Raw genomic sequence first — 11,896 nt, 5'->3', positions numbered from 1 at the left:
TGTAAGAACAATTAGACTAACACAGATACACTGTAGGAGGATGGTTGTAAACTTCATTGCCATATTGTGTGGGGCTAACTTGCCACAGTATTCTGCAGCGCCACCTCAGATTTGACGGGAGGGCTCAACCATTGACCTGGAGGGAGGTTGTGAATTGGACAAGCTTCTATGAACAGCTGGCTGAGACCTAGTGAAGGACTTAACTGAAAGCTTACGTTTGAGCACACCAAATGAAGCATCATGAGATCTTGTACAGCTGTCTGAAGCCAGATAGTCCCTCACTGAAAGCGACCAGATGTTGCAGTTCTAATCAATTCACAAGCCACAGGATACATGATAGGTTGTTCCTTGAGTCGTATTCCTTCCTGCCATAAGTTACATGAAAGACAGAAGATTCAGTTGAAACTGTCAAGAGGCAGAGTAAACCGCAGTGACTGAAAGTAAAGAAGTCCGAGACCAGGGAACAAAATCACAAAGGCCATTTCTAGTTGGCTCCGGTATGCATGATTCAGAGCTGGGCCTTAAAGTATGTTGCTAGAAAGTTCCAACTGAATAAAATACTGTACATTATTTTGTTTAAAGTAACATTTTATTACTTATATAAAAATTAAGGCATTGAAACTGGCATCAGTAAGAAACAGGAATTCAGTAAAAAAATAACAGTCCTCCTATTACTGTTGTCATTGTGATAAAAAAAAAAAACACTATCATTATCAATGAGGACCAACAAAAAGCCCTTGTGTGGAGTCTACAGTACATGTTTACCAAACATCCCAACTGTCATCATCACATCTACAACAGGTAGTGCACATTTATCATAACATGTAGCACTGTACAAGTTCCCTAAATAAATTCCATTGTTTCAGCCAACTCAAATGATTGTTTATCTGCATATCTGTTTTATTACAAGAAAAGTCAGCATAAGCACTAAACAAGTAAGACTGTAGATAAATCTGGCATTCAGAAACATACGATTATTTGATGGGCGTATTTACAAGACTATAGAAACCGTGGTTCAAACTCACCCCTTCTTAAGGTATTTGTACTCTAACAGTTTGCTGCCAAGAGGTATAAACATCTTTACTAGAGGATCGCTGGACTCTTTTTCCAGGGACATTCAGATAATTAATGTAGTTACATTTTTACTTAACATAACTAAAACTACATAAAACACTCAATTCCCTGCCCTTGATGCCCTGAGACAGCTGCTAGCATATAGTGACAAGTCACAAGCATATAGACTGGGGCTGGCAGCAATAACATTACACTGGACAGCAACACTTCAGATGCCTTACACTTAGAGGCCCGTCCTCCTGGGCATTATTAGACACAACCCAGGAACCTGTGGGCAGGTTACATGGAAGATGTAAACTTCTCATCCTTGGATCCAGTAACAGACTCAAGACCTTGTGAGCAAGTCTCCAAGGGGCAAGCTACTTTAAGAGAGTGGAAAGCAAAAACACTACCATTGTAGCCTGCAAAACTATCAAGGTAGACTACAGTGACCTATAAAATATGTGGACACAGTCTACTAGTCAGATAGCATCATTTATTAATAAAATCACCACAAACATCTTGTAAGGAATGTAAAGCCATTTTGGAAACTACTCTTCAATACATTTACTATAGGACCTAGAAATTCAGAAAATGTAATAGGATTGGCGCAGTGATTTGTAGAACTGTGGCATGTTGTACCTGTGAGGCAAATTTAAGACCAAATTGCTTCTACGACTGCCACACTCCATCAATCAGGAGGAACCATGAAAGGTCTAGCTGGTACATCTTTCAACACAGAAAGAAGTAATATCAATATGAAACAAAACTCTTCTCCAGGAGATACGAATACTAGAGCTCATAATTTTAAAAGGAGTCATGCCTGGCTTTCACATATCCAACAATTTAGGATTCAACTTCTATTGAAAGCATCAAATATGTGCCAAGGAGGAGTCAATATGGGTTACAACTTGCGTGCTGATATGCCATTAGAAAAGAAAAATCAGTATGCCCCAATTAACAAAAAAATGATAAATAAGGAAAGGTCTGGCAAGCAACATGATGTGGAATCAGGCAGAACATTTTGTCCAATTAGTGATGAGGAAATGAATCCTGAGGGATCACTTTCACAACATGGTACTTTCATTGCAATACAAATGACCATCATTAAAAATAAACCCATTTCAAAATGTTTCAATTTTTGACATCACAAAAAAATAGGGAAACAAATGCAAACATTGCCATTCAACAACCTGGCAGATGATCCTGGAACAAAAACCTTCGTGATCCCACAAGTACTATTGCTCTGCCCGATAATCTGAAGCTCTTTAACACTCAGTTCCAGGAGAATTTGTATTTGTTCCACTCAGGGGAGTGGTCTTACATAATTTGAGGAGTCATTCTTCTAGGGCGTACCACCCTAGGAAGTGCTCTTCTGCATGGTGGACCAAAGATCAGCTTCACTGTAGCCTAGCTTCTGCATCGCTTTAACACCCATGTCATCCAGCAATGATACTCTCAGGGGCTTATGCAGTGATTCAGGCAAAACTCCAGCACATGCCAAGTGTGCTTAACTTTCTCCAAGATCATTATGCATAGCGTTCACACATTGACAAAGAGCACACATCAATCTCAAGTGCAGTGCATGGCAGGGCTTTGAAAAAAGCCCAAGAGTTCCAACCTGCAATTAGACACAAGGAAAAGCAGTTTTCAGTATCTATGGCAGCGATAATCTCGTGGTCTGTAGTAGGGGGCCATAACTTCCCTTGACTTGAGAGGTCGCCTCATCACAAAATTGTCATTTACTTGATGCCGCTCGCGCAGGGGATGATCTGAGTGGTGTGGAAAGTTACCAAAGCCGTACATGGGGACGTTTGCATAGGTGTTGTAACTGGACATGCCATACATATCCTCGAAACGGCGTACACTGCCATTTGAATCTACAAAATAAGAAAAACAAAGCACAAGGCAAATTAACGTCCTTTATATGAGGTTAAGTGGGCCTCAAATAGGCTTATTTTGGGTAAAGTACAGATAAGACCGACACAAACCCATTCTAAAACAAAGTAACATCACAAATCACTTTAAATAGTTCTTAATGATGAATTAAAGCTAAGTTCAACATTTTTCCTCAGTTATGAATATAAAAATATATTTCCTGGCATTTCTACTCTCCAAGAAATGCAACATCTTATACTTACCTGTATAGGCTGGTCAGGCATTACAGGGAAATCATATGGCTGAGTTATGAAATATGGTAGGTCCAAGATTGACAGTCAGTCAAAGCCTTGGAGCACCCTTAAGAACTATGCAAAACAGACGTTTCAGTTAAAACAATTATTTAGGACAATAGTTGTTTGTGGGAATGTTGTATTACTTCTTGCGCTGGAAGGTAGCTACTAACTGAATCGGAAAGTTATCTGTAACATGCTCAAGATACAATATCTGTGCCTTTAAGTAATAATAATAGCCCCACATTGAAAACAGACAAATAGCATCCTATTTCAGCAATGCCCTACATTTGTCCAAAGATTATTAAAAACAAGGATTCTTTCTTAATGAGAAGTGGACCTCAATTTACTACTAATACTTCTACATAGCCGAGCCTACTGGATCCAGAGGTGATGCCAAAACTCAATCTATTCAATTAAGATAAATGTTGGGCTTGATTAGCGGTAATTTTGGTTTTTCATTTTAGAGTTGTGACAAATTATCCATCTTCTGGGCAAATATTTTTTATATGTAGGCCACGTTTTGTATCGTTTATAGCTGGGCTGAGAAGCCTACGTGGCCGGCGTTTCTTTGGTGAAGTTTGCTGGTAATGAGGGCTTAAGTCACTGGTCTGTGTGCGCGGAGCAGGAGCAATTGGCTTATTTTTCTGAGCATTTTAAGAGTGTAGAAGCATGGGACTGTGACCCCGTTGACCTGGTTGGGTATGCAGATTTGATTATAGAGCATGTTGCCCTGGGAAGGGATGGTCCTAGTTCGGTAGGCCACCAGGCTTGGGTGGTGTGGTGCAGAAACAAGTATCCATGCTAAACAGTGCCACTTGAGTTTTGTCGTTTACTCTGAAGCAGTTGTTGCTCACCCAGTCAGCTACTGAGGACATGCAACTGATGACGATGACCTGGGTGTTGAGAGTATCTTCTGAGAAGTAGATGATCAGCTGGGTGCCGTCTGCGTAGAAGATGATGCTGAAGCTGTGGGATAGGACACTGGAGGCAAAAGGGGCCATATAAATGTTGAACAAGGTGGCGTTTAGGGGGTCCAACTGATCCAGGGAAAGAGCTTAACTACAGTAATGCCTGTCAAATTCCTGCTTCGTGAAGTAGTTGGATGGAGTAGGAGACTATTTTGAAGGCCACTGAGAGGTCCAGAAGAATGAGGGCTGCCGTGTCTCCTTTGTCAGTGATAATGAGTATGTCATCCATGGCTGCAATGAGGCCTGTCAGTGTTGTGGTTGGGCTCTAAGCTGGATGGTTAAGTGTTTAGAACGTGGATGGGGCTGGAGTAGTTGGCTAGGCAGGTATTGTTTCTCCTAGGACGTTGGAGGTTTTGGAGGGAAGGTGGCAGAGGTGAGTGAAGGTAGGTTTCTGGTGGGAGCTGGACTCTGACAAGAAAGTTGAAGGAGCAGAGGTCCAGTTGGGCTTAGGGATTTATTGTAGATGATTCTGAGGTGTTGGATAGTTCTGTGCAAAGCTCCAAAGAAGGGGTAATGGCTGTAGTGCTGCGGAAGTGGGGGGGAGAGGAGCAGGGTGGTCATTGTCATTTATTTGACAATGGCAAAGATCTCTTTGGTGGAGTTGGAGGTGCTGACTATGCGGTTAGAGGGGGCCAGGGGCTTGAGGGTTTTGAGACACTGATGGTAATTAGATCAAAGGCATCCCCCAACGGAAGAAGGGTCAGTTGGAGAGAAGCCAGCTTACATGGCTGCAGGCAATATAGTTCAGTGAACTAATGCATCTATTTACGTGTAACCTGAAGGCCACTGAACAAATCCCAGTGGTTCCACACACTCAATCACCCTTCACATTCAATCACCCTTCTGAGGTGAAAAAAATGAAGGCCAATAGCCCTGCAGACCAGACAAACAGTGTACATTATGAGTAAGTATCTCTTACTTACCTTTTAAACTAAAAGCAAATATTTATTTTATGAGTTTGCAGCCATCTGGGAATAGGAAGACTATTGCCGTCTGCCCAATTGCTGACTGAAGTACTCAGGAAGTTAACCAGATGGAAAGTGAAAAATGTTCAAATTATGCAAGCACCCACATCTAGGTGATGTGATTGAACTATCTCTGCTCTCACTTCATGTCATGCCATACCATACCATACAGCACCATACATACTACTGTATGGCTTCTGTCCTTTTACACAGTGCAAGGGAAGTAACATTTTGAGATCGAGACATCTATTTGTCAATGTCAGGGTACTTACCCAGAGGAAGCTCTTAAATAGAACATGTAGTGTATATCTAGAAAGCAGAGATTTCACACACCTGTGTTCGGTACAGATGTTTAGGTTGATCTGAGGGCTTCAGATAAGGGGGGAGGAGAATATGGTGCTAACAGAGGAAGAAGGTGGTTAAACAAGCATTTGCAATGCAAATAGGTCTCGCATTTTTGAGTTAGAGCTATTGACAATGTAAATGGCAATGTTTTTTACCTACACGTTTTATTTTTGGAGTGAATGTATGTAGTGTGCAAAATACATTGGAAAGGTACTGCACTTTGTAATATATATATTGAAAAAGACGCAAATTGTGGATTTTGTCACACATGCACACCGTGGTGCTTTAGTAATGCGAAACTCATTAATAAAAGTAGTGCTTACAGACTAAGCAACGCAATCGAGATCGGAGCATGTGAATGCGAATACCGGCTTCTCTTTCATTTTCTAGACTATTTGACTCACTCTCCTGCGTCTTGGTTATCCCCCAAACACTGGGAGGGAATGAAGTTTGCCAAGGGGACGGGAGACAGGGGGGCTTCGGGGTTACATGAAAATGTATTCATTGCCTAGTTGTCAAAGTTCGCCCGATGCTATTAGTTAAAAGTGTGCAGATTTCATTAAGGTATTAAGAGTACTTTACTCGCATCTATGAGAAAATTGACATTAACTAAACAAAATGCCAGAATGCGTGTCAAGTTTTCACAGTGTTTTAGACAGTACTGGTTGCTTAGTTTCATTGCATTCATTTTTGTTATTTACTCTTTTACACAGCATCCAAAGTAGGTTACCTAACCCCAAAGCCCCGAGTTGTGAAATGGCCCATAGAAGGGAGTGTTTTCCAGTTGAGCAAATGTGACCAAATGTAATATTGGTAGTGCCATGGAATGATCAGCCAATGAGGTACTCGATGAGCATGTATTTAACTACACGTTCAAAATGTACGGTATTGTGGCAGTTTGTTTTTACACAACCACCTCTCTGAATGTGTTTATTAACACAGAGCTTCATCTACCAGACAGTGCTCACAGAGAGGCGACTAAAGCACAGAACAAAATGTATTCATTTATCCTGAGTGTGAAGGCACTGGAAGGCTTAGGTGCCCACCCGGAGAGGCTAGGGATCCCAGCGCTTCTACAGACACTGCCGTGCTCCTCTGCACCAGCAAGGCACAGCTCAATCTGCCGCTTCTGCCAAGTATAGGTGAGGGGAATGAGGTTGGGGCATGCGGGAGTTGCCGGCAGATTACCAGGTTATTGAAATAGATGATTCTGACGTGAGGCAATGGAGACTGACTTTGTCTGTACCAGTCTATTTCTCTACCATCTACCGGGTTCACTGTCATGTATCCATTCATCTCTCTTTGTTAGAGGTGCGCGAGCCAAATAGATTAAACGGTAGAGCCAGCCGGAGACGAGCGTATACGAGCCAGTGGGCGAGCCGTGAAAATGATCGGCATGTTAATCATACAGTAAACATGATGTAAATGTGCGATAATGTCTCTTCAGAATTCAAAAAAGTGAATTTCTTTAGCACGTCACCTCAGTACACAGGATTATAGCACTGAATTGAGAGGAAGTTATTAAAAGTGCTCGTTTTAAGCATGAGTTAAAACACTGCCGCTCCTCCCGCCCAACAATGCCATTTGTGAACTAAGAGGCGTCAGTTGCCATGCATACCCCGAATGTTGCCTACAGTCTTATTATATTTAGAGTAACATTAAAATATAGCTCATTAAACACGAGAAGTTTTTGTACCGCACATATCTTGAACTCGCATATTTGAAGGTGGCAATAATAAAGATGAAAATGGAAGTGCCGGCAGGCAAGAAAACACGAACAGGTTTGGGGGTGAGGGGCGGGGGAAATCTGAGAAGTCACAGACTGAATGAGGGGGCGGTGGGGTGGGGGGACAGGGAAGAAAATAGTGTTAGTAGTAAAGGGGCCAATAGCCGTGGAAGGATACAAATGATGAATGAGGAGGGACTAACAAGCCTCTACCAATCGGAAGGCAGCATTTAAGACAAAAGCCAATGGGCAGAGAGTGGGCGGTGCTTCCACACTACAGTATATACTGCATGCCTCGCAAAGCGGTGGCAGCGCATTCACACTGCAACGCTAGGCGAGACCTAAAAATAAGAACTTCTCGAAGAAGAACTTGACTTAGGTTTAACATTCTAACAGATTCGGTTTTGAGTTTTCATGCATATGGAGCAAGATGAGGTATTCTCAATGGGTTGGCTTTCACTTTATACAACTGAAGACTAGTGGGTGCAAGAAAAATTGTGGTCTGAATCCACCCTGTAATTCCAGGATCATTGTTCTTGATGTTTGTTTATTTATTTAAAAGGTTTTATATAGCGCTGGTTAGACCCGAGGGTATGAGAGCGCTTTACAATGGGTGGGTAATGAAAAAAAAAAAAAATGCAATATAACATTTCTACAGAAAGGTAAAATGCAAGACAATTCGAGCAATCTACACAGCACGATTAAAACATGGGAATGAAGATAAGGAATACCATCAGGCCATAGAAAGTATTGAATAATTAAACTAGTATGGATGGTCAGGGATGGTCAGGGATGAGGGGGGGTATAAAAGTAGGGGGGGGAACTAAGGAGGGTATTGGGAAAGGTGATAACATGCGGGAGTAGGCGGTAATTACAAGGGAACTAGAGGGCTGAGGGTAGAAGTATATGCAGGAATGAGAAGAGAGGGGAAGAGTGTCAGGTAAAATGTAGCGGGAACCTAGTACAGTCGGGGGCGGATTGTGAAACCGTGTTAGGTAGCAAGGATTAAGGACCCCAATATTTGTTGAGAAGGTGCAGCTTGAGGTCTTTTTTAAGGCTGAGGTAGGAGGGGTTGCAACGTAGATCTTTAGGGAGTGAATTCCAGATAGTAGGACTAGGACGTTCTTGATGTATGCCAGGTGTGGTCTGTGTACGCAAGTACTACCTTTACCTGGACAACTTCAAGGAAGTATTTTAGCCCAAACAAAAGATTTTGCTGCTCATGGATTACTAGAATTTTTCAAGTGTCACTCTTTAGTTGGTGGGGTTAATCTAAGGAGACTACAAAAAAGGGGTGACCATTCAGGACACAAGTGTTTAGGCCATCAAAAGTTTAAACACAGTGGAAGTATGGAATTATTTGAAGATTGTGGTCACTAAACCCCCTTTCCACAAACACAGGTCATGGGAGTTAGACTTTTCTCAACCTGAAACTATAGTGCTCTCTTGAAAATCAACTATACCACTGAAGACCACTAGGGCTCTTCCAAAACATACCTTAATGCCAGGTGTCCATTTATTGTTGCACTGAGACTGGCTTCTCTACTGCCACCTACACCACGATTACTCACAGAAAGGGACTTTAGATTTGCTGTTCAAGCTCTTAAAAACTTGAATCTGAATGGTGCCAATGCCCTGCAACACGGCCTTTCAGACTCCAAACTGATGCTCTTAAGGACTTCAAACACTGCAGCACACACCTCTGAAGGCCTGAAGAATTCTGACTCCCTCCCCTCCTCCCCCGTACTCCACTGGTTCCCCTTTTCAGTCAACAATATCTTCAAAACCATCTACATCATTTACAAAGCCATTGAAACTGGCACTCCTGCCTACCAGTCTGACAAGATAACCATATCCACACTCGCACAGTCCGGACACCATCAGACTAGATATGAAGCATTGCCAAAAATAAAACAGCACAAAACAACGGGTCTTCTCCATCAATTGGACCCAGAATTTGGAACAATATTCCAGTATCCATCAGGACTTCCCCAAGCCCCAAAAAAAGAGCTGGAGGCCACTTAAGAACACAACATAATTAAGCCATTGACTACAAACCAGAAATCTGTCCCATCACACATGTGCTATCTTTTTGACCCTGTACAGTGTTCCACTGCCCTACAGCTAAGCAAACTCCATGTAAATAGCACACATACACAGGCCACATTCTCGCAACCACCATACCCTTTCTCTTTTTTCCATAAATCAGTGTAGTATCATTGCACTAGCAAAATCACCCCCTCACATCCTTATCTCATGAACTATTTTCCCAAACATCCATCACATATCCCAAAAAAGTCCTGACATCCTTCCTATATCCCTTATCCATCAACCACTATCTCTCCTCACTGGCCATACCACTACATATTTCACTATCCTCTTATCACTATCACACTGCCCCGGTTACCTCATTACTTCAGCTCCACATCTGAACGCCTCTCACCTCACTACTACACCCTTGCACACCAAACCAAATATCTGAAATCCTTCTCTTAACCTAGTGCACAGAAAAGTCCCTATTCAATTAAAAAAAAAAAAAAAAAAACACAAATACAACTAACTAAATCTGAAAAATAAAATCCACCAGGGGGCACACCACCAACCATAAGAAAACTGCAACATTCCATGATGTTGCACAAATGTTCGTGGATACGTTCTCATAAGCTTGCAGTCCACCTAAAATCAGACAATCACCCAATCATCCGTGACCTCATCCCCTACCTACTCCAATACGTAGACATTGGGCCAATGATGGGAAACCAATCTGCACAAATCTAGGATGATCTTGAATCCAAATGAAGACAGATGCTGTACTTGTTGGACATAGAAGCAGCGCTTGAGAAAGTGAATACATGTAATCACACCATTATAGTATTCCAGAGAACTGACCTCCAGTGGATAGTCTCATGCCTCTCAGCTACAACTCAAACAACCCACAAGCCACATCATGGATCAAAGTATACCAGTGTCGGGCACAGCAACGGATTACAACACTAGCTTCTCCACCCTTCAGTGCTTACATGACACCCCTAATTAACTGCATTATAGTAAGCTGTTATAACTACACCAATTACAGTAATCATAAAGAAAGTAAATAGACCCTTTAAGCTTTAGCTTACAAAGCAAGTCCAACCTTCAGTCCAACTGGACTACAGCTATTAGATAATGCAGGACAATGGCCATCTATCACATTAACCCAGTGAATCCAAGTCATGGACTTGACAAACTAGGTGGAAATCAATCCTAAGGAGGGATGAAAACCAAGCAGACATTAATCTCGCCTGAAGGGCTTTTACTGCTAACAAAGCACCCACGAGGCCAAGTAATTGCCAGCACTGTGCTACATTAAAAACTACAAAAATACACGTTTTCTTTTATTTTTTATACAAAACCTGATGTATTCAAGCAGGAAGGTGGTGGCATTCCAGGGTGATGGGTATGCTCTAGGCACAACAAACTGGATGGAGACGCAAAACTGATGATAGGGTGTATTAATTATAATTAGACCACTTGGAGAGGCCCCCCCACAACCCAAGACAACATACCAAAGAACCCACATATAAAACACCATCAATAATGCATTGAAGCAGTGATCGGCCACCTTATATACAACTCTGAAGAAATCTGGGAATGATCTGGGGAAGAAAGTTACTTTTGTAGTTTTCTTTTCTGTACAGAAGTCCTATCAAGCCCACAAGACATTTCCTCTGTTCCCCAAAAGAAACAGTATTATGGCTGCATCAATCTGTTCAAGGAAGACAGAAGTTGGTAGTTTGATAGAATTAGTGGCACATGCCAACTTCATGGACATCCTAGCCTTCAAACTGCCTTGTACGCATTCTATTTACAGAGGAGTTTTACTGGGATTGCAGTATGGAATATATTGTGTCCTGACACTATCACAAAAGTGTTTGGACTGCGAAAATGTTCAATGTAACTTTAAACCTACTTCAGCATACGCGTCGCAAGGGTGCACTTGGCAGAACTCTCGCATGAAAGTCCGTCAGCAGCATACAATTTCCAATTTTATTTGCTTGGAAAATGTTTAAAACCTACCATCATAGACAGGTCTGTCTTCAAAATGTGTGTATCCTGGGGAGGAGTTGATGTGGGAAACTGGACTGTCATCATAAAAGTGTGACTCCAAGTTATCAGCACAGTATGAAGGAGTAGAGCCACAACTGGTGAATTGGGGTTTCATGGTCTGCCTTTGCGGATAAGGACGTTCAGTCCTAGATCGCTTAGGCGCACTGTACTCGAAGTTCTCATCATACTCCAGACCTAGAAGAGAAGCAGACTACGTTAGCGCCCAGACAAGCATGAACACTTACCTTGCACGAACCTGGTCGGTCAGCTCTTTACCCATAGTGGTACCAGGTGAAAGCTGTTCTTCCGACACCCAAGCTTCTGATTCAATGTGTGAAGTGTAGGAGTCTACTTTTCGGCTGGTCAGAAGAAACCTAGGATCTTCCTACAAAGATCTCAAAACAGTTTTACCACAACAGGATAGTTTGATCATGTACCTACTGCAAGCATAGAAGAGCACTTGGAGACGACCATAATCAAGTTTATTAGCGGTTTACCTTAAGCTGCATCTGGTCCAGATGCAAGTCATTGGGCTAAGGTACGGTCTCACTGCTCATTAGACTATTTCTTGCAATAACA

The 11,896-nt window shown here is 42.1% G+C and overlaps 1 protein-coding gene across 4 annotated transcripts in view; it reads right to left on the bottom strand.

The window, feature by feature from the left end:
- Positions 1 to 567: 567 nt before the first annotated feature.
- LOC146863403 (PC-esterase domain-containing protein 1A-like) overlaps positions 568 to 11,896 on the bottom strand; it is a 408,407-nt gene continuing 397,078 nt past the window's right edge. For 3 of the 4 annotated variants that reach the window (XM_085642831.1, XM_085642829.1, XM_085642830.1), the window contains 2 exons: positions 11,288 to 11,512; positions 568 to 2,933 (listed from right to left, as the gene is read on the bottom strand). In XM_085642831.1, the coding sequence (XP_085498957.1) occupies positions 2,704 to 2,933; positions 11,288 to 11,512 (455 nt within the window). In that variant the 3' untranslated portion in view covers positions 568 to 2,703. The remainder of the gene's footprint in view (positions 2,934 to 11,287; positions 11,513 to 11,896) is intronic. The other variant, XM_085642832.1, reaches the window with a different exon arrangement.

Source organism: Triturus cristatus, chromosome 2_2 (genome assembly GCF_964204655.1).
Source record: "Triturus cristatus chromosome 2_2, aTriCri1.1, whole genome shotgun sequence".
NCBI lineage: Eukaryota > Metazoa > Chordata > Amphibia > Caudata > Salamandridae > Triturus > Triturus cristatus.
This window is presented reverse-complemented; position numbering and strand designations above follow the sequence as displayed.